Source organism: Megascapheus bottae, chromosome 36 (genome assembly GCF_031878675.1).
Source record: "Megascapheus bottae isolate mThoBot1 chromosome 36, mThoBot2.hap1, whole genome shotgun sequence".
Taxonomy (NCBI): Eukaryota; Metazoa; Chordata; class Mammalia; order Rodentia; family Geomyidae; genus Megascapheus; species Megascapheus bottae.
The window spans coordinates 6,332,456-6,354,337 of record NC_143544.1 but is presented as its reverse complement, the minus strand read 5'-3'; the positions used below and the strand labels follow the sequence as shown (position 1 = coordinate 6,354,337).

General features: G+C 61.6%; 3 protein-coding genes across 18 annotated transcripts in view; 2 read left to right on the top strand and 1 right to left on the bottom strand.

Annotated features, from left to right (window-relative positions):
- The first annotated feature begins 4,133 nt into the window (after window positions 1-4,133).
- Window positions 4,134-14,306, top strand: Nherf2 (NHERF family PDZ scaffold protein 2). Of its 3 annotated transcripts, XM_090324999.1 has the most exons (7): window positions 4,137-4,426; window positions 6,554-6,754; window positions 11,850-12,029; window positions 12,256-12,409; window positions 12,485-12,528; window positions 12,873-12,935; window positions 13,108-14,306. In XM_090324999.1, the coding sequence occupies exons 1-7, from the start codon at window positions 4,214-4,216 to the stop codon at window positions 13,264-13,266; spliced, it is 1,014 nt and encodes a 337-aa protein (XP_090181125.1). In that variant the 5' UTR covers window positions 4,137-4,213; the 3' UTR covers window positions 13,267-14,306. The 3 variants fall into 3 exon arrangements, with proteins under 3 accessions (XP_090181126.1, XP_090181125.1, XP_090181127.1); XM_090325000.1 differs by lacking the exon at window positions 12,873-12,935 and having other exon boundaries at window positions 4,134-4,426; XM_090325001.1 differs by lacking the exons at window positions 4,137-4,426; window positions 6,554-6,754 and adding an exon at window positions 9,269-9,465.
- Window positions 14,307-14,945: 639 nt separating this feature from the next.
- Window positions 14,946-21,362, bottom strand: Nthl1 (nth like DNA glycosylase 1). The gene is made up of 6 exons (XM_090324762.1): window positions 21,214-21,362; window positions 20,408-20,640; window positions 18,897-19,067; window positions 17,968-18,127; window positions 15,206-15,311; window positions 14,946-15,132 (listed from the first exon to the last, which is right to left on the bottom strand). Exons 1-6 carry the CDS (start codon window positions 21,311-21,313, stop codon window positions 15,009-15,011), a joined length of 894 nt encoding a protein of 297 aa, XP_090180888.1. The 5' UTR covers window positions 21,314-21,362; the 3' UTR covers window positions 14,946-15,008.
- An 83-nt stretch (window positions 21,363-21,445) lies between these two features.
- Tsc2 (TSC complex subunit 2) overlaps window positions 21,446-21,882 on the top strand; it is a 30,869-nt gene continuing 30,432 nt past the window's right edge. For all 14 annotated transcript variants that reach the window (XM_090324833.1, XM_090324830.1, XM_090324832.1 and 11 more), the window contains exon 1: window positions 21,446-21,551. The gene's annotated coding sequence lies outside the window, so the exon portion shown is untranslated. The remainder of the gene's footprint in view (window positions 21,552-21,882) is intronic.

Sequence of the window (21,882 nt, the reverse complement as noted above, 5' to 3'; positions counted from 1 at the left end):
CCCTTCAGGCTGTGTCTCCCTACTGCACCCTAGACATGGACACTCACTGCTCTAAGCTCACCCCTCTAACAAACGACCTTTTATTTGGTGGAGAGGGGGCAATCTTGGGGCTTGAACACAGCCTGGGCATTGTCCCTGATGCTTTTTGCTCAAGGCTAGTGCCCTACCACTTAGTGCCACAGCTGCACTTCCAGTTTGGGGTTGGTTAATTGGAGATAACCAATGTGTGTGTGGTAGCTCACGCCTGTAATCCTATTACTCTGGAGGCTGGGATTTGAGGACCAAGATTCAGAGCCAGCTCGGGCACAAAAGGACCTGAGACTCTTACCTCCAATTAACCTTCAGAAAATGGGAAGTGGGGGCCAGGAGTTTGGCCTAGTGGTAGAGTGCTTGCCTAGCATGCACAAAGACCCGGGTTCAATTCCTCGGTACCACATACATAGAAAAAAGCTGGAAGTGGTGCTGAGGCTCAAGTGGTAGAACTCTAGCCTTGAGAAAGTCCAAGGACAGGGCTCAGGCCCTGAGCTCAAGCCCAGGACTGGCAAAAAAGAAAATGGGAAGTGGGGCTTGGCTCAAGGGTAGTGCAGTAGCCTTGCGCTGGAGAGCTCAGGGACAGCCCCAGGCCAAGTTCAAGCCCCAAGATCCCCCTACCTAAAAAAAAGTCTCACAGACTTTCCAGCCTAGGTTGAGCCTGGGTTGGTTTTGAACGCTGATCCTCAGATCTCAGCATCCTTAGTAGGTAGGGTTACAGGCCACCAGTGCCCAGTGCAACCGGACCTTTTAAATCATGGCTGTCCTGTCCTGGCTGCCCCCAAATACACAACTCCTCCAAGGCTCCCCACTGTGGGTGTGACACACTCCACAGTGTCAGGCCAGGCCAGCAGGCCTGTACCTAGTTCCAGTCTGCGGGAACAACCTGCTGCCCCAGCAGGCAGGAGTCCAAGGCCCTAGGTCTTCAGATGCACCTCTGCAGGCAGCCGTCCCTATTCCTGGGCCTCTCTTGTTTAGGCCAAAGTACACAACCTCACCACACACACACACACACACACACACACGCACGCTCTCTGGCTTCCCTGGGTCTCAGCCGTGTTTACCCAGAGCTTGCCAGCGCCTCTAGCCTAGTGGTCTGCAAATGTTTGCGAGCAAACAGAGGTTGCCTGAAAGTACGTCAGCCTCGAGAGAGGTGGGTGGCAGGTCCAAGATGCAGGGGCTGGGGGGGTAGGGGCGGAGCTTCTCCGTGTCTTTCTCCCCAGCCAGTTCCAGCCCCAGCGTAGCTCCATCCTGCAGACCAACCGGGAGAGGCGAGTCCCGGGGCCGCTGCCCACGGCCTCCCGCCAGGGGGCGCTGCGAGGCAGCGGTGTCCCGGACGGGGGCGGGGCCTGGTGAGAGGGCGGGGCGGGGGCGGGGCCTGGCGAGGGAGGGGGCGGGGCCTGGCGAGGGAGGGGCGGGGCGGGGCGACGCCTCCCAGCCTCCCGGGCCGCGGGTTTCCTGCCTTTCTTTTGGGTCCCTCCTCCCCTTTTCGGGTCTCGTCCTTTCTCTCCTCCGCCTCTCCTGTGGCACTGGTCCCTCGTCTGCTCCAAAGAGAGAAGGGCTGTGTTAGAGGGAGGAGGCCCGAAGCAAGCCTTGATGATGCTCTCTGGACCATTAGTGCCCATTAGGGAATCAGCACCTGCCCAGGATGCTGGCTGGGGCCATTACCCAGCATCACAGTAATGGCTCCACCTTCAGACAGGACCTCAACAGAGCCTTAGGTCCCAAGCTGACTGAGGGAGGAGGCTTGGAAGGCTGGGGGTGTCTTCCCCACCTCCATGCCAGGCTCTCTGCTCTTCCTCTGAGTCTCCAAAGGTCATCTCGTGTGTCCTCTTTGTCGGCCTTTTAAAATGAATTACTAGTCGGGAGCATGGCCTAGTAGTAGAGGTCTTGCCTCGCATGCAGGAAGCCATGGGTTTGATTCCTTGGTCTCACACACACACACACACACACACACACACACACACACACACACACAAAAGGTGGTGCTGTAGCTCACATGGTAGAGCTCTAGCCTTGAGAAAGCCCAAGGACAGCCCCCTGGCCCGGAGTCCAAGCCCCAGGACTGGAAAATAAATCAATAAATTGATGTGCATGTACTGGGGCTTGAACTGGGGGCCTGGATGCTGTCCTTGAGCTTCCTTGCTCTGTTGCTTGACCCACAGCTCTACTTCTGGTTTCTTGGTGGTTAATTTGAACTCTACTCCGCAGATCTCAGCTTCCTGAGTAGTTAGGCTTGCAGATGTGAGCCACCGACACCCACCTTCTCCTCTCTGCTTGCCTTTATTCAGATGCTGTTGCCCCACAGTACTGCATTTGTGACTTGGAAATGTTTCCTTCTTGTTACCATTACCTTCCTTGGCACTTCCTTTTCTCTTTGGGAACCCCTTTGATATTACTCCTTGACTGCAGTGTCCTGGAGGTCACTGATTGAGTGTCACTGACTGTCCTGTCCTGTGTTACCTTTACCTCCCGAGCCAATCCTGAATCACAAGAGGGTGCCATTGAGTCCCGGGTTACAGCGAGGGCCTAAGGCTGATGATTAGGCTGCTGCTGTACTGGAGGAGAAACAGAGATCTCCGAGCCTCCTGCTGTCGAGGCTCTGGGCTGCCTTTATTCCCCACTCCCTAGCCTGGAGATTTCTCATTCTACCCCTTTCCCTGCAGTGTGGCTACCATCAGGTCTGAGGTGGTCCTGGCTGGGAAGCTGGGCATGTGTACCCACCATCTATGATTCCTCACCGTGTCTGGGTGTCGGCACCAGGCTGGGCTCAGAAATGGGCCAGCTAGGCAACCTCTCAACAGGCAGGCAGAGAGGTGGAGGAGGTCAGTGGAGCTGGTGCAGCATCAGTCAGGAGTTGTGAGGAGCGGTAGGGGCAGGGAACAGCCATTTCGCTGCAGCCTAAGTGGCTTTTAGGGGTAGCTGATGGGGTGTGGGGACCCAAGGGACCCGGCCCAGGGCACTGCCCAGAGGACGTCCTGAGGCAGGCTCTGCGCATGGGTGGGCGAGATCAGGCCAAGGACACTGGAGTGAGGAGACGAAGGAGCGAGGACGGAGGGAAGCCTGACTCTCCTGCCCACATGGGAAACTGTCTGGGCTGGCTGTGTCTGGCCCAGGGGGAGCAGGTGTGTAAACCTCTGGAGGCTGGGGGGGGGCAGGTGTGTAAACCTCTGGAGGCTGGGGGGGAGGGGGGATGGGTAGGCCTGTGACTCGGCTGTCCCCATGCTCACACAAGGAGTGTGGTCTCCCAACCCTGAAGATGGAGAACCTTGAGTGGGTCTCTTCCCTCTCCATACCTCTGTGTGCCAAGCTGCACAATGGCCTCGTCAGGAGCCCTCCATCAAAGAGCCAGGACGTGTAGGAGTGTGCCGGCTGTCGGCAGTGTGTTATTGAGGGTTAAGGGGAGGCCTGACAGTCATACTGGAGGAGGGAGAAGCTGGGTGGAGGGTGACCTGCAGTGGCTTGTTTAATGCAGGGCGGACGACCACCGGCCAGAGTTCAGGGACCCACATCCTGGTCTCAGTGTACCCCAGCTCAGAAGGCAGGCCACAGGGACCCCCGCCCCACCGGCCTTGTCTCAGCCAGCTGAGCTCTTGTTCCTGCAATGGGGAAACGCTGGGGGCAGGATGTTTAAGATGCTCTCTGAGAGGGGCAGGGGTCACCCAGCCACTGCCCCGAGGGCGGGGTGGGGGGTGATGCTGTGTCCCCTACCCCGGGTTTCCCCCCCCCCCCACGCTGGATGGTCCTGCATTGCACTGGGTCCCAAACTCAGCTCTGGCTGAAGCAAAGAGTTCAGGTGGGGTCTGGCGGGGAGGGGGGCAGAGCCGTCCAGGGTGGAGCGGGGAGAGGGCCTGGAGCCCCGTTCTCCCCGCGGCGCCCCATCCCAGGAGCGCCTCGGCTGGGCCCACGCAGGTGTCCAATAAATGCTCCTGGCTGGAAGGCCGGGCGGGGAGGCGCCGCGCGTGGAGGCGGGCCGAGGGCGTTCCGGGGACGGGGAAGGGGGCCCGGGCTGGCGGGCGGCCGGGGCGGGGGCGGGAAGGGGCGGGCGCGGGGGCGGCGCCGCAGCCCGAGCGGGGCCGGAGCCCGAGCCGGAGGCGCCACCGGGAGCCGAGCCCGAGCCCCCGCGGCCGCCGCCGGGTCCCCGCCGCGCCCCGCGCCCGCCGTCCGGGAGCGCCCGGGCGCCATGGCCGCGCCGGAGCCGCTGCGGCCGCGCCTGTGCCGCCTGGTGCGCGGCGAGCAGGGCTACGGCTTCCACCTGCACGGCGAGAAGGGCCGCCGCGGGCAGTTCATCCGGCGCGTGGAGCCCGGCTCCCCCGCCGAGGCGGCCGCGCTGCGCGCCGGGGACCGCCTGGTCGAGGTCAACGGCGTCAACGTGGAGGGCGAGACGCACCACCAGGTGGGAGCCCGCGCGCGCGGGGGCGACCCGGACCCCGGACCCCGGACCCCCCACCCCCGCGCGGGACCCCGGACCCCCGCGCCGTCCCCGGACCCTCGCGCCGTCCCCGGCCTCCCCCGCCGTCCCCGGACCCCCGCGCCGTCCCCGGCCTCCCCCGCCGTCCCCGGACCCCCGCGCCGTCCCCGGCCTCCCCCGCCGTCCCCGGACCCCCGCGCCGTCCCCGGACCCCCGCGCCGTCCCCGGCCTCCCCGCCGTCCCCGCCCCCCCCCATGCGAGATCCCCGGCCGGGGGGCGCGCGGGCCCCGGTGGGCTCCAGCGCCCTCCGCGCGGGCCCCGCGAGCTCCTCCAGGCCTGGAAGCTCAGTCCTGACCGAGGGCGGGGTGGGGGGGCGTCCCGGCCGGAGGGGCCGCACTGCGGCTGCTCAGGCCCGGCCCCGGCTCCTTCCGCCGGTTTGGCCTCGGTGAGCCTTCACCGGGGTGTGGATGGGTCTCCTCCAAGCGTGTGGGGAGCCCGGAGGAGCTGTGGCGCGCGCGCGCGCACACACACACACACACACGGGTGTGGGAATGTCCTGACGTCCGCCTGGACATGTATGTGCCCCCTGCACATCGGGATAAGTGTACTCCAGCGTGTCACAGATTGTACCAGGGTGCCGCCCTCTGGGTGTGCCTGGTCCTGTGGAGCTGACCCTAGTGGGAGATTGCTCCTGGACTCCAGTGGCCCTTCAGTGCCACAGCCCGACTCCCTCAGCTGGCGGAAGGGAAGGCCTTCCCTCCTTCCTCCCCTCCGCAGCTTCTGCTCCCCTGGGTGTCTGGCTGACACATCTCGGCCCCTGCCTGGAGTCCAACCTCTGTCCACCCCTTCCATCTGTGTCTTCTGGGTCCCTCACTGCAACAGCAAGTCCATAACTCCTCTGTGTTCACAGCCCTGGCGTTTGGAGATAAGATTGGCACTTGGCTGGGCTAGGAACCCAGCTCCTATCTGCCCAGGGCCCTGTCTGAGCCACCGTCTGCTGTCCCGTCTCCCACCTGGAGTTTCCCCTGGACCTGGCTATTTGCTCAAGAGGGTGGGGGTTGGGCTGGAGGTTTGGCCTAACAGATGGGGAGGGCCCCGAGATGGGAGATCGGGATGGTACCTCCTGTTTCTCAGTCTCCCAGGACACCTGTTCATCGCAGGCCTCGGGTGCTGATTTCCAGAGACTTGATACACAGAATCCTACGGGACCTTTATCATTACCTGGGGCCTTGGGTGGGGGGGCAGGATGTGTGCCCTTGGGCCCCTAACCCCACTTTACAGGTGAAGAAACTGATGCTCAGAGAATGTGGGTGCCTGGCTCAGAGGGGTGCTGGGGTCCTCTGTTGTTCTGTGGGCCACCGTGAGAGAGGAGGGACATTGGAGGGCCCAGCAAAGACTGGAGCGGGTCTGGTTGTTCGGTGGGTTGACGTCTGCGGCATGGGGTGATGGTGGGGACGCTATCTGTGTGACCCAGTGGGGCTGTTGTCTTTCTTATCCTTGTGGCTGTGGGTAAAGCTGCCATGTCCTGGGGTCCCCTCCCATCCTCCTGGCCTGCTGCTTCTGGATGGTGTGGGGTGCGTCCACCTCTTTGAAGGCCCGGGTTAAAGGCAGGACTTCTGCTCCCACACTGCATCGCTGGCAAAGACAGCAGCAGCCCACGTGCATCCACAGTGGGACGTGGGGAAACCCTCTGGGAAAGACACGAACACCTGTGTACACACAGAGGAACACCCGAAGTTCAGGGGACGGGGTCTGTCACGTCCTGACAACACTGGGTCTCCCAGCTGGCTGTGTATGGCAGCAGCTTCTTGCCTGCCCAGATATGACCCTGGTCACAGGGCAAGGCCTTAAGAGGATTCCAAAGCCCTTGCAGCCTGGGCTCTAGTGCCAAGGGCCCAGGGAGAAGAGGGAGGGAGGGAGGGAGCCGCTGGACCCTGGAGGTGGAGGGTGGAGCCCGCAGGCTTCACGTCCAGCCGCCCACCATTGGCAGACCCAGCCTTCTGTCTGCCGCTTGAGAGCTGGGGCCAGCCCGGAGCGGTGCCTCTGCCCATGGGCTTCCCAGGATTGGCCGCTGACCCGCTCCTGCTCCCGACCCCCTCCCACCCATCCCAGGTGGTCCAGAGGATCAAGGCTGTGGAAGGGCAGACACTGCTGCTGGTGGTGGACAAGGAGACCGATGAGGAGCTCCGCCGGCGGCAGCTGACCTGCACCGAGGAGATGGCGCACAGAGGGCTTCCGCCCGCCACGGAAGCCTGGGAGCTGAAGTCCGACTGGGCACGTGTGGGCAGCCTCGGTTCTGACGCTGGCCAGAAGGTATGGCGGGCTCTGCCTACCATCTCAGCCTCTAAAGGACAGGCTTTGCCTCTGGCCACCTCCCCAAGCCTGCATTCTTCCTTCCTTTGGGGCCCTTTCTCTACCGCAGGGACCGCCCTTCAGGCCTCTTGGGGCCACGCTTTCCACTTTTGGTCAGCCTGCTCTCTGGGCCCAGTGGCGGAGGAGTTCTGGGACATTCGAGGCCTCTGTCCATCTCTGGCCATCTGTGGTTCTAGTCCTCGTTTCCATGTGCAGCGAGAACCTCGGGAGCGGGGGGAGCTGGCCTTCACTGTGGGCAGAAGCCCAGAAGACATGGAGCTGGTGCTGGGGTGGGCCAGGGCCCCCGGAGCAGCTGTGAGCCAGCTGGCAGCCCTGAGTGGCCCTGGCATTACTCATGGGCTGGACCTGGTGGGCCCATCATGACCCCCAAAAGTGGACACCCCAAAAGTCTCCTCTCTTAGGGACAGTCCCTCCTCCTCCCAGGTCAGGCCCAGAAAGAACAGGGAAAAGCCTGCTCCACCTCCTTCCTGGCAGCCAGCGAGGCCTTACCTGGAAGCCAGGGGGAAGGGCCAGGTTGTGCTGCGGCTTAGAGAAAGAGAGTGAAAGAGATGGGATTTGAACTCAAAGCCTTGCGGCTTATGGTCACTAGCTAGATGGGCGCTCTAACACTTGAGACATGCTCTCGGTCTTTTCTTTTTTTCTTTCTTTTTTTTTATTAAAAAGACAAATCCTTTGAAGGGATTTAAGCATGAGGGGTTTCCAGACACCCCTGGGAGAACTTGTGGCTTCAGGCTGGTGGCGCTGTCTGGTGAATGAAATCTTTCTGTCTTTGGGGCGCCCGGGCATCTGCCTTTTCCCTTCGCTTTTCCCGGAGTCGAGGGCAGGTGCAGAGTTTTGGAGTTTGGACTCCATTCCCGCATTGCTGAAAGTCAGCCGACCCCTCGCGGGTGGCTGGTAGACACTGCGGGAAGCAGGCAGTTCCAGGCCCCGACTTGACCTGCTCCTCGAGGGTTGTGGCTCCCTTCTTTCCCAGGCACAGGAGGAAACCCCCTCCCCTTGGCAGCTCCCCCCCCCCCCGCAGGCGTTTGTCCATTCATTGAGACACAAACAGCTGAGTTCACCTTCCTGTGGAAAAATCTGCCCTGGGTCCTTATCTGGAGGTGGGGTGTCCTCGGGTGGGGCCTTCCCCCTCGCTATTTCAGGCTCTGGGGCTGCAGGAAGCCCTAGGAGGGGCCTTCCTCTGGGCGTATTTTTAGAGAAACAAAAGGGGTGTGATGGGCAGCAGGGCAGGGGGCCGAGGGGTCAGGTGTGCCCCTGGAAGGCAGAGGAGCCTCTTCTGATGACTGCACACCGGCTCAGAGGTTCCCCTGTGTGTGGCCTGGCGGTGCAACTCAGATCTTTCAGGGTTGTGCTCTGACTGGGGTGTTGGGGGCCAGAGGACAGGCCTGGAAGGGCCCTGCTGCTTTACTTTGCTCTGAGGTTAGGGTGGCCCTCCCCGCACCCCTTGGGAAGTGGGGTAAGTGCTACGCGTGTCCTCTCTGAGCCTGGGTGTCCTCTGTCCTGGCTGGGACAGGGAGGGGCAGTCAGAGAGGACACTGATGGGGGGGCCCTCCAGGCCTCGAGTGGTGACTCAGCCCAGGGCCACCCTGGGTCGGGGGTGGCGGCAGCTGCAGCGGTGGCAGGGACAGCCCCCACACAGAGATGGGGGCTGCTGGCTGTGCCAGGGCCCGCAAGGTGACACACGCTGGCCTTCTGCCTCCTCACTCCCACCACCTCCCCACCCCTGGCCTGGAGGCTGCAGGGGCTGAAGCTGAGTGAGGAGAGAGGCAGGAGGTGGCTTCCCAGGGTCCTGGGGTTGGTTCCTGCCAGCCCCCCCTCCCCTCCCCTCCTGAGCTGGGTCCCCTCTCTCTTCTCCTCTCCTCTCCTCCCCTCCCCTCCCCTCCTGAGCTAAGTCCCCTCTCTCCTCCCCTCTCCTCTCCTCTCCCCTCCCCTCCTCTCCCCTCTCCCCTCTCCTCCTCTCCTGAGTTGGGTCCCCTCTCTCCTCTCCTCTCCTCTCCTCTCCTCTCCTCTCCTCTCCTCTCCCCTCCCCTTCTCTTCCCTCTCCTCTCCTCTCCTGTCCTCTGCTCTCCTCTTCTCTGCTCTCCTCTCCCCTCCCCTCCCCTTCTCTCCCCTCTCCTCCCCTCCTCTCCTCTCCCCTCCCCTCCCCTTCTCTCCTCTCCCTCTCCTCTCTTCTCCCCTCCCCTTCTCTTCCCTCTCCTCTCCTCTCCTCTCCTCTGCTCTCCTCTCCTCTCCTCTCCCCTCCTCTTCTGAGCTGGGCCCCCTCCCTCATGGACCTCCCTGCCTCTCCAGCCCTGGGTCCTGAGCAGGGCAGGGCCTTGCAGCAGCTTCCTTCCTTCCTTTCTTGGGACGGAAATCTAGCTGGGTGGGGGGCGCCCTGCTGGAGCCTCAGCCGGGGAGGGGGCTCAGTCACCACCCCGCTCCCTAAAGTGACTCAGCCCCCACATCTCCACCCTTCCCCGGGGAACTAGGGTCACAGTAGGAGATAGATAAGTGGGGTGGCAGCCTGTGCTGGCCACAGAGCCTAAGTCACTGCAGGACAACCAGGACCACGGCCACCCCCAGGCCTGCCTGATGTCATGGCCCGTTCTGGGACGGTCTCGCCACCTGCCCCAGCCCTGGGGGCCACAGCGCAGAGCCCGCAGCCTGCTCAGGTCAGGTGGGATTGGGGTCCAGCTGGCCGTGAGGACCACAGCCTCCGCTCAGGCTTCTCGAGGGAGGGAGGGAGGGAGAGAAGATTTGGGGACTTTTGTGCAAGCAGGATGGACCTTGAGCAACAATGGGGGCCTTTCTCTGCCAGGGCTAGTGAGTCACCACTGGAGGGGGGTGCGGGCGCAGCCTGGCTCCCACAGCACCCCCATGCCAGCCTCTTTGTCTGGGGAGCTGGGGCTTGCCTGGAGTGTTGACCATCAGGCCGGGAGCCCGTGGGAGCCAGAGGGCCCAGCGGGGAGGTGGTGACAGGAAGTGCGTGCCGAGCCAGCCGGGGAGGAGGAATGCTAGCAATGTGACCCTCCTGCTGTTCGCTGCCCCCCCTCCTTGCTTTCAACACCCCACAGCCTATCCAATGGGGCTTCTGTGTTGGGGTTCTGCAGGACCCTGCTTGTAGTGGGAGGGGTTGAGTGTAGCCTTAGGATGAAGCTGGGGTGCTTGGTGAGAGGCACCCTGTGTGCTGGGATGGGGGGGATGGCAGAATGACACCCCTACACCCCAGAACACAGAGGTGGCCTCTGCCTGGCCTCATGACCCGTGACCCCGGATTCCCTCCCCAAATCCTGCTTCCCGTTTGGAAGCCTTGAGAAACCCTGTCCTGTAGGTCATTGCGGAGGCTTTGGGGAGAGGAGGGGGGGGCATGATGGGGTTGAGGTGGACGTGTGTCCACGTGGAAGCCTGCGTGTCTGTCTCCATGACCACGTGCTGTGGGCCTGCTCCTGTGTGTGTCCCCAAGCCACACGGAGCCACCTCACCCAGCCACTGCCACTCCTCTTGGAGCTGGCTCTGGTTTCTGTCTCTGCTTCTGCCCTCCCTCCCTCCTTCCCTTGACCTGTGCCTTGACAGCCTGTCCCTTCCTGGTACTTCGGTGGGAGGTGGACAGGCTTGTCCCCAAGCCCTATGGGTGGCTGGGAAATATCACCAGAGCTGGGCTCTGGAGAGCTTCAGATGTCTCCAGCTCCTGAATTTAGCCCCCGTGGCCCCAGCTGAGCCCCCAAGGGGCTCAGGGACAGCAGTCTAGGCCCTGAAATCCTTGCAATAATGGGAGACAGAGGGCCAGCAGGAGAGGGGTTCTGGGGGACTGAGGGGAGGGGAGGGTTTCTGAGCAGGGGTGCAGGCTGAGGAGGCCCAGAGCTCTGTACAGCACACGGGTGTTTCCATGCCTCCCGTGGCCTCTGTGGGTTTGGGAATGAGCTTTCAGGTGCCTTAGCCATGAGTCAGGGTGGCCCAGGCTGAAGGAGTCAGGTGCCTGTGGCGTGGGGGCTTCCCCCGAGATCCAAGAGTGCTCTCCCAGCTCCAGTCTTGTCCAGGGCCCCTCAGGCACGGGGCACACCAGGAGGAGGAGGAGGAGGAGGGTGAGGGCAGAGCCCCTGTGAGCTCTGGGCCAGTACCCGCTCACCTGCGCGCGCCCTCGGAAACCTGAGCTGCCTCCCGCCCTATGTAACTGGGCACCGGCGGCCTCTGGCCACTCAACAACACAGTCACTGCCCCGGCCCCTGGCCGGGGAGGGGTCACCCAGACTGGCCTCTGCCTGCACAGCCCCCTGACTTGCCCGTCCTACCGCAGGATGCCAGAGGTAAACTGAGGCAGGGCCCTGGGTGGTGGTAAAGTGTCTGGCACAGGCACGGAGAGTCCCTCAGTGTCAGGATCTTGCCTCCAGTGCTTTCTGGGCCTGAGTGGGGTGGGGGTGTCTCCGGTTGGCGCTGGAATGTGAAAGCAAACACAGCCTGCACCACACAGCCCTGCTGTGCAAGCAACCTGCCTCTCTGAGGCCACCGGAGGGGAGGAAACAGAGTTGCAAGGGCCCACAGGTGGGGAGAGGAGCAGAGAGGCTGGGGGGCAGGGGGGAGGGGAGAGACAACTCATCCTGCCTGGCCCCTCCCTCCTCCAGGACCCCTCTGAGTGGCAGCTGGATCCATCAGAGTTGGTTTTTTGGTCAGTCTTGGGACTTAAACTCTGGGCCCCGGCATTTATCCCTGATCTCTACCACTTGAGCCACTTCTGGTTTCTGGTGGTTCATTGGAGATAAGAGTCTCATGCCTGGGTTGGCTTTGAACCGTGGTCCTCAGCTCTCAGCCTCCTGAGTAGCTAGGTTGACAGGTGTGAGCCACCATACCCAGCTAAAGTTTTTGAGTTCAGAAAGAGGCTTCCTCCCCCGCCCCCTCGACACCCCCAAACCCCCACAGCTAGAGCTGGGTCTCAGACAGTTTCATGGAACCCGTGGGGCGTGGAGGGTATGGAGGCTAGCACTTTGGATCTGGGTGGTGAGTGGGGTCTGAATGAATGGCGGCTGAGACCAGGGCTGGATGCTTCCCTTATGTGCCTACAGGGTGTCATTGGGCCCCCAAGAGAGCTGCGTCCTCGGCTCTGCCATCTGCGAAAGGGACCCCAGGGCTATGGCTTTAACCTGCACAGCGACAAGTCCCGGCCCGGCCAGTATATTCGCTCTGTGGACCCAGGCTCCCCTGCCTCCCACTCTGGTCTCCGCGCCCAGGACCGGCTCATTGAGGTACCTTGGGAGGAGGGGCAGGCACGCGGCAGGCGGTGCATCCCTGTCTGGGCCCTGGCTCCCCACAGGAGAAGGGGAGACACACGGGGAACCTGAGCTGGCACTCCGCTGGCTTCCTCAGCTGGTGGTGGCTCTGATGAATATTTGATGGCACACCTGGCCGGGAGGCGGGGCCCGCCGTCAGGCCCCTCAGATTGCGCTGACCCCGTGTTGGCGGGGGCGGCAGGTGAATGGACAGAATGTGGAGGGGCTGCGCCACGCCCAAGTCGTTGCCAGCATCAAGGCCAGGGAGGAGGAGGCCCGGCTGCTGGTGGTGGATCCTGAGACGGACGAGTACTTCAAGCGGCTGCGGGTCACTCCGACCGAGGAGCACGTGGAAGGTGGGCTGCCGTCCCAGGGGAGCGGGCTGGGGTGGCGGGAAGCCAGGGTGACCCCCCCACATGCTGTCCCCACAGGTCCACTGCCGTCGCCAGTCACCAACGGGACCAGCTCCGCCCAGGTGAGAGGGTGGCCCAGCCAACCACAGGGGTGCAGTGGGGTCCCCAGGGAGGCACCCGGACTCCTGTTCCCCGTCCCCAGCACGGCGTGGGTGCCGAGGCCTCCTTCAGGCTCCTCTTCCGTGGAAGCTGGTACTGGCTTCACTCCAGGTGACTCCATGTGGCCATCAGCCTCTCCCACACTCACGCCCGCAGCTCCAGTCACTTTCCCGTTCACGCTGGTGCCACGTCCTGCCCAGCTGGCCCTGGAAAGGCCAGTGCGGCTGTAGGGCGCGCGTGTGCTGGTGAAGACCTGGGATTGCCTGGGTGGGGCCCCCGAGGCTACAACTCGCCCTTGGTTTCCTAGCTCAATGGTGGTTCAGTGTGCTCGTCCCGAAGCGACCTGCCAGGCTCGGACAAGGACACTGAGGTAACTCCTCTGCTGTGCTCACACCTGGGCCAGGTGCACAGGGTGGGTCCTGGACAGAAAGCCCCCCCCCCCACTGTCCCCACCCTGCAGGTGGCCTCTGGTGTGAGCTCCTTGGCAGGTTCTGTCTGGGGCATGAGCCTAGGGGCCAAAGTCTGCTCTCTGTACCCTTCAGGATGGCAGTGCCTGGAAGAGAGACCCCTTCCAGGAGAGCGGCCTCCATCTGAGCCCCACAGCAGCTGAAGCCAAGGAGAAGGCTCGAGCCACGCGGGTTAACAAGCGGGCACCGCAGATGGACTGGAACCGGAAGCGGGAGATCTTCAGCAACTTCTGAGCCCCTCCCTGCTCTCGGGCCCCGGGCCTCCTCCCGTGCCGACCTCGGGACCAACCAGAGCTCCACAAGCCTCAGTGGACTGGAGGGTGGCCTCAACGCCACCCACAAAACTACCCACGCCCCAGGGAGCCCCTAGTCCTGCCCACGTTGGGGCTGCTGTAGCAAGGAAGGGAAGAGAGATGCAGAGATAGGAGACAGAAAAGACACAGGGAGAATGTGTGTGTGTGTGTGTGTGTATGTGTGTGAGAGAGAGAGAGAGAGATGGGGGGCGGGGGGGCGAGGAGGAGGCAGGGGGGAGCCACCCGTGAGGGCCTTTGCCGCTCCACTCTGGGTCTGCTGACTAAAAGGAAGGAGTTTTGCTTTCTTTTCTTTTCCAGAAAGGTTTCCAGCTCCACACATGTTTCCACTTAATATGAGAGCCCCCTCCCCCTCGCCCCTGGGGACATGCTCTCTAAATAACTGCAATAAAACAAACCTTTCACTGCAAACCATTTCCTCCACGCCCCCTTGGCAGCGCCATCCCGAGGGCAGCCCAGGGGTCTCCAGGGCATGGAGGCCTGGGGCTCTCAGGGCTTTTGGGTCAGGCTCGGGAGCCCAGGCATTGCTGTAGGAACTGCTCCTCTCCCCCACCATGGCCTCCCTGGTGTGTGTGTGTGTGGGGGGCTCCTAGGCCACCCCCGCCCCCCACTTCTCTGTGCTGCCCCCACCTTGCGGTGGGCGGGAGCAAAGGGGCTGGGCTGGATGAGGGGCTGCAGGATAAAGGCCCTGTTCCCCATGGGGATGGCCTCTGGACAGGCCCCTGGTCCTACACCTCCACCCCAGACCTGGGGATTGAGGGTGTTGAGAGCTGCTCCCCGGAAGAACCCTGGGCTTCAGTGACCAGCCCCAGCCTTGCGCCTACCTGGCGCCCACCCCCAGACATCCTGTCAACCCTGCCTTCCTCAGCTCCCGGACCCCAGAACCCCACCGACCAACACTGCTGTCTGCCTTGTAAGCCATAGCGCATGCGCGCTCTCAGAATAAAGGGGCCTTGCCTCAGACCCTGTGTCTGTCTTTTTGGAGTCTCTGGTTGGGGGCTGGAGGTGGGGGTCCTGCGGGGGAGGCCCATTCTAGGGGGGCTGAGGTGGGGCTGCAGTCAGGGCATCTATTCTCATCTGGGCCCCCACATCTCAGGCCCTGTCTTGTGTCAATCCATGCACAATCTGGGGGTTCTGCCCACCTTTCTGTGTGGCGAGGACCAGCCTCCTACCCTCATCTGGGCCCCAGTGACCGGGCTGCCCTCACTTGGTCCCTCCGCCTCGGGCAGGGCACACAGATGAAGCCCGGGTCCTCTGTGTCTCTCTCTGTGGACGGGGGAGGGCTCTGCAGAGATGGCCTCTTGCTCAAGTTCAGTCTCTGGGCTGAGAACCTGCTGGGCCGGCAGAGTGTGGGCGAGGCCACAGGGTGCAGCTGGCTGCAGCTGGCTGCCCATTTCCACCTCCTGGTCTGTTCTTCATGCCCCATGCTGCTCTCCCTTTTTCCCCTGAGGACACAATGTGGGTTGTGTCACAGGTCCACCCCACCTCCCAGGCACCCCGCTCCAGACACGCGAGCACGGGGCCCAGACACGCGCGTACACGTTCCCCGCCCGCTCCTATGCCTCAGGGAAAGAAGGCAGCCAGACCGGCTGTGACCCCCCCGAAACTTTATTACAGACTGCTTCCCCAAGCAAAGGCACTTTACAGACAGTGGCCTCTTCAGCATCAGAGGCCGCGGGCAGCTGGACACAGGGCTCGGTTGAGGCAGGTCTGGCAGTGAGGGTGGACAGGCAGGCAGGTCTGCTGGCCAAAGCCCACTAAGAGCCCGTTGATCTCGCCCCACAGCTCCCTGGGAGGGTGAGGGCCGGGTCAGTGAGGGGGGCGTGGGGAGCCGGTCCCCACCAGCTTCCCACCCCACATACCTGGGGAGCCACTCCTCCAGGGCTTCCCGCGTCTTCTCGGGGGACTTGGTTGCCCTCTTTGTCCACCCCAGCCGGTTCGCAATCCTGTGCACGTGAGTGTCCACTGCTGCAAGACAGAGGTAGGGCAAGCGGGGGCACCTGAGAGTGAGGAGCGGGAGCCGAGTCCAGGCCTGGTCTCCCTCCAGTGCAGTGCTGCCTGCAGGGCTGAGAGCAATTGTTATACCTCTGCCGCTGGGCTGGCCTGGCTACCTCAGGCGCCAGCACCCCATCACGGGGGAGCTTGGGGGAGGGGGGAGTGAAGTTTCTGCTCTGGGCTGACCCATTCTCAGATAACCCTGTTTGGTGTCACTTCCGTGTGTGTGCGTGTGTGTGTGTGTGTGTGTGTGTGTGTGTGTGTCCACTGCTCTGGGCTCCTCTCTTGCTTCAGATCAGGAAGTCTTCTGTGTCCTAGGTCTTGAACTCATGGCCTGGGCCCTGTCCCTGAGCTTTGTCATTCACACCTCCACTTTTTTGGTGCTTAATTGGAGATAAAGAGTTGTGCAGACTTTTCCTGTTCTGGCTGGCTTTGAACCAGCTCCCAGTCTCCTGAGTAGCGAGGGTTACAGGTAGAAGCCACTGGTACCTGGCCTCTGGAAGTCTTTATGAGGCACCTAGACATAGACATTGAGGCCTAGAGGGGTTTTCACTCCAAGGTTGTGCTTTCAGGGTGTGTGTGGGGAGATTAGCCCGGTGGCAGAGCATGTTTAGGGTGTATGGGGCCCTCGAAAAAACAAACACAAAGCAGGTACCCATTGTCTATGGTCCCCAGAAAGGAAACCTGGCCAGGAAAGGCCTTGCCCTGCTTCCCCTGACTAGTCTCCTATGTGTCAAGGCCAAGTGGCAACAGCTTGGCCTGGTGATTTGGCATGAGGTCCCTGCTGCACAGCTGGCACCTGCCATGACAGCCTTCAGGGACTGAGTGGGCATCGTGGCCAGGTTGGCTGCAACTGTGTCCCACCTGTTCCCATCAACTGGCCACCATCAGGACTTCTCATTGGCCCCCTCCCTCCTGCCTGGCCACCTGCAATTCTGGTCCCGCTAACATGGAAGTCAGGCCCGTGCCAGCTTCCTGTTGTACTGGCAAAAGGCATCCTGGAGGTGTAGGCAGAGGACAAAAGCCAAGGGGCCATGCCATGGGATCCTGTGCCTCAGTTTCCTCCTCTGTAACACTAAGGTGGCTATATTATTTGGGACACATGGCCCAGGACAGGGCCACGTCCTGGGTGAGGCTCCTATGCCAAGCTGAAAGAACTTCCTATGCCTCGGATCAGTTAAAAAGGGCAAATGTTTCACTGTCTTAGAGCCAAAACTCAGAAAGGCCAAGAACCTGCCCTGAGGTTGTTGGGGCAGAGCACGTAAGGGCAGAGCTAGAACACACTCCTGTTCCCCATGGCTCTAGCTTATTAATGGAGAGGAAGCCCTCAGGTCTCCCTGTAGACAGCCACCAGAGAGGGTGGCATTCTGACACTGTCTGAACTGCCCACTGAACTCATCCCCAGTCTCCCATCTGGCTTACAGTGGCCCCTCCTCCACAGAATGGCCCAACCTCAACACAGCACTCCTGGGACACGGGCAGCTGAGGACAGCGCCAAGATAAGCTCAAGTATCTGCTGAGAGGCTGGTGGCAGGGTACCGAGTCGGGGAAGGGAGGCTCAGCCCGGCTCATCCAGGCACTGCTGCCCTCCAGTCTTACTGAATGGCCGTCAGCTCTCCACCAGAGAGGCTGGATCCTTAACTGCCCTCTTCCCCTCTCACTGCCAGCCCAGGGGACGTCACTGAGGACCCCTCATCCCGTTAGCCAAAGTCCCAGAGGAGCCTGGAGTTGGGGGCACACTGAAGGGTTGGGGCCAAATTCTGGTTTCTGGATTGGCCAGGTCCTGTTTTTTGTTTTTTTTTTTTGGCTTGAACTGGGCCTGGGCGCTGTCCCTGAGCTCTTCAGCCCCAGCCTACCGCCCTACCCTTGAGCCAAGCCCCACATCTCGGTTTATTGGAGATAAGGGTCTCAAATCCTTTTGTGCCTGGGCTGGCTTCGAATCTTGATCTTCAGATCTTAGCCTCCAGAGTAGCTAGGATTACGGGCGTGAGCCACCACACCTGGCAATGGGGGTTGGGGGTGGGGTGTATGGCAAAGCTCTGATGAGGAAGTGGCACTGTACCTGCCCCAGGAAATCTGTCTTCACCAGTTACAGAGGAGCCGCCAGTGCCAGGAGGTGACACCCAAGGAAAAGGAATCCATGAGTCTCTTCCTCCTCCTCCTCCTCCTCTGTCCAACCTGCCTCAGATTTCCCCACTTATTTATCTCATTCTAGAATTTTCTGCTCCTGCCCCGCAGCTTTGCAGACAGCAATCCGGGTGCCTGGAACCTGCCTCCTCCTTGGGCTTGGCTTACTCTACTCCACCCCATGCCCTCAGCCAAAACACCATCTGAGAGACTTCCCAGACACCACAGGGCTGGCCCGTCCACTCACAGGGGAACAGTGTTTACTGACTCCTTCCAATGGTCACTCAGACCTGCCCCAGGCTCCAGGGCTCAGCAAATGTGAGCAACTCCTGTCACTCTCAGCACTGAGCAGTGCTGCAAACCCCTTTCTGACCATTTGGGCTGAGTTCTGAGTGAGCCTGAAGCTGGGGTCCTAAGTCATAGAGGCAGACAATCCCAATTGCCACTGGCAGCTGGCAAGCCCAGAGCTAGTTCCTCCCTCTCTGTGGTATGTGCCACTCACCTATGCCTGATACGGTGCCCCAGGCCACAGCCATAGCCAAGTGTGCCATTTTGGGCCCCACACCAGGCAGGGCCACCAACTCTGCCACAGAGGTTGGGATATCCCCGCCGTAGCGCTGTTGCAGGATGGCACTGGTCTGCTTGATGAACTTGACCTTGCTCTGAAAGACAGTGGTGAAGTTCATAACCTGATCTGGAAAGAGGAGGCCCCGGACAGCCCCACAAGTACCCAAAGCTGCCAGTCACCGGCCCAGAGCTCATGCACCTGGTCACCCTTCTGTCCAGGAGGAGGGAAGGTGTAGGGAGCTCTTGGGAAGGTCCTGAGGCAGGTCTGGACCCCTGTTTCTCCTGCTCATACAGGTCAATGCCATGACTGTGGGATCTGGCCTGGGTCTCCCTGACCTCTGGTCCTCCAGAGGCCACAAAGGCAAGCTGTCTCTAGGAGGTGGGATTGGAGGTACCTAGGCCTTCATGAAAGAAGGCTGGAGCCCGGGACTCCCCCACCAGCTTCTGGGCCAGCCAGGCGGTTCCCATCCTGTGCCTATTTAAAACCCATCTGACATACTGCAGCTCACACAGTGCCAAGGGAAGCAGCCCCACCCACGGAGCTGCCACTTTCAACAGATCCACCCACCTACCACCCAGGGCTCTTTGGGGTGACACACTCCAGGGAGGTTAGGAGTAAACAAAAGGGAAAGCAAGGAAGGGAAGGGAAGGGAAGGGCAGGCGGCTGGGTGGGGAGCTGAGGAAGGAAGGGGAGACCAACAGGAAAGGCCAAGGCGCTCCAGGGACAGGCACCAGCCCCACAGCCCGCCCTCTCCTCTGTGGGGCGGGGGAGTCAGAGGCATCAGGGGCTCCTGTGGTCAGAGATGCCTGCGTCTCGCCCTGGCTAGCGCCCCCCTTTGGTGCTGTTGTTACAAGCGGGCTCACCCTCCAGAAGCCCACGGGATAGATGAGCTGGCCCAGTGTGCTGTCATCTGTCTGTAGGATGTTGTCCACGGTCAGACCCCGGGCCCGCAGCCGCTTCATGGCACCGGCTGTCACCTGGTCTTTGGTCTGGCTGGACAGCATTAGTGACAGGAGCACCTGGTATCTCTGCACCTGCTCGAGTAGTGACAGGGACCAGAGAGGTAGTGGGTACCAGCTCTCCAGTTACCCTCACATCCTGCCCACGTGGGTCCCTGGGGCAGGCGGGAAACCTGTGTTGTCAGCCAGGACAATGGGGACAGCAGGTATCTGTCGCCCAGGATACGACAGTGGGAAGCCTAAATGAATTAGCAAAAAACCCAGAATCACATTGGGTGCCAGTGACTCACGCCTGTAATCCTCGCTACTCAGGAGGCTGAGATCTGAGGAGTGGTTTGAAGCCCTGACAGCAAAGTCTATGATGCTCTTATCTCCAAGTACCCACCAGAAAACCAGAACTGGCTTGAAGTGGCAGAGCACTAAGAGCTAGCCTCGAGTGGAAAAGCTCAGGGACAACACCCAGGCCCTGGGTTCAAGCCCCACAACCAAACAAAAACAAAAACAGAAACAACAACAAAAACCTTGGAATCAACTACTTGACAACCGTCAGCTACTGTTACTGTCATTGCTTTGTTAACAATAAAACTACCCATTTTACAGGCAAGAAATCAGGTTTAGAGGGATGGGAGTGTGGCCTAGTGGTTACAGTGCATGCCTAGCGTGCACAAAGACTCTGGTTCCGTATCTCAGTACCACATACATAGAAAAAGTGGTGCTGTGGCTCAAGTGGTAGAGCGCTAGGCTTGAGGAAAGCCCAAAGACGGTGCCCAGGCCCTGAGTTCAAGCCTCAGGACTGGCAAAAAAAAAAAAAAAAAAAAAAAGAAATCAGGTTCAGACCCAAAAATTACCCACATCAACTGGCAGCAGAGGTACAATGAGAACACACGTTGTCTGAGGAGTTAGTCTTTAGGTTAGCAAAGTATTATCGAATGCCCCAAATTTGCCAGCATTGTGCCAAGGAAAAAAAGTCCAGGGGCTGGGAGTTTGGCCCAGTGGTAGAGTACTTGCCCAGCATGCACAAAGACCTGGGTTCAATTCCTTGGTACCACATACATAGAAAAAAAGCTGGACGTGGTGCTGAGGCTCAAGTGGTAGAGCTCTAGCCTTGAGAAAGTCTAAGGACAGTGCTCAGGCCCTGAGCTCAAGCCCAGGACTGGCAAAAAAAAAAAAAAAAAAAAGTCCAGCATGAAGCCCAAAGCCCTACAGGTGGCCTCAGGCTGCAGAGCAGCTACAAATGAAGCAGCAGTGCCACCAGGTACTCTGGGGAGTGTCCTCTCAGATGCCACCTCCAGGGGAGGGTTAGCCAAACACAGAGCTGCCAGGTCCCAGGACAGAGGCCTGAGAGGAGGCAGACATCTTTCTGGTTTGGAGGAAGCACATGTGTGTGGGTTTACTGGGTGGTGGACCCCACTTACTTCTGGAGGGACACTGGGGTCATAGCAGTGTTCAGCGCCCAGCTGGTCCACAGGTGCGTCCTTCTGGCTTCTCATAGTGCGGATGTTTGCCAGCTGCTGCTGCCAGTTTTGAGGCTCCCAGACAGGCACCCTGAGGGGCTCAGCCCCCGCTCCTTCCTCACCATTTGAAGCCTCGTAAGCCACGCGAAGTCTCTTCCATGGACGTTTCGCGGGCCTATGGCTTTTTCTTCCTTCTGTTAAAAAGTGCCATTCAGTTCCAGGAACAGGGTACAAGTGCCACTTGTCTGCTGGACTACTCGTTCACTCATTCCATGACTGTCCAGGATCAAAGTGGAGACACTTTGTCCTTGGCAGGGCAGGGACAGCAAGCAGCCTGACAAAGCACGCGTCAGCACAGCAGGAGTCTGTATCCTCTAAGCTACATACAAGAGCATTCGCCATTTATTATTTATTTATTTGTCAGTCCTGGTGGTCTGCACTCAGGGCCTGGGTGTTTGCTCAAGGCTAGCAGCGCCACTTGTGGCTTTTTCTGTGTGAGTCAAACCCAGGGCTTCATGCACGGGGGCAGGCGCTGTACCACCAGGCCACACTCCCGGCCCCACGTGGGTTCTACCGCCCTGGCTGGACCGGTGCCACCCCTCCTCCCGGCCTCAGAAGCCCTGCGCCCTGGCTGGTGTGCTGGACACCCAGACGCTGCTCCCGGCCCTCGGCTCCTGCGGGTCCCGCGTCCCCGGCCCGACCCCGGCCCGCGCCGCCCGCTCCCTTCCCCACGTCTCCTCCCGCAGCCCCGCGGGGCGCCGCGCTACCTGCCGCCGCCACGCCGCTCGAGAGAGGGCCGAGGCTCGCTGCCTCCGCGCGGGACGCGGCCGCCAGGGCGCGGCTCCGGCTGCGCGTCACCGCCCGCATCGCCGCGTTCGCGCGGGGGGCCCGGCGAACCACACCTTCCGGCGGCCCCGCCACGTGACGAGCCAGCGCCCGGAACTACAACTCCCGACAAGCCTCGCGCGGACCCTCGGCGCGATCCCGCCCCCACCGGAAGTGGCTGCTGCGTTTCCGGCGGCGGCCCGTGAGGGGGCCCGGGGGTGGAGGGGCTGTGGGGCAGGGGCTTGCGTGCCCTCCTCCACAGCCCGTGGCCGAGCGCGCGGTGAGTGCCTCGCGACCTCCAGGCCGCCGGCACGGGTCCGGGCCGTGGCGTGGCCCCGCCGCGGCGGGACGGCGGGCAGCGGGCCGCGTCCGGGCCTCAGCCACGCCCACCGCCGCCGGGCCCCGGGCCGTCCGCGGCTTGGAGTCGCGGTGGGGACGGAGCGGGCCGGTGTCGGCGTCGGGCGTGTCCTCGACCGCTCCTTCTCCGCGTGGGGACAAGCGCGGTGTCCGCGCCGCGGGGGCGCGGGCAGCGTCCGGGCGGGCGTCTGGCGGGAGCGGGCCTGCCGGTGGCGGGGCCCCCGGGCTGGGGTCCGTGGGACGGCGGGTGCGGG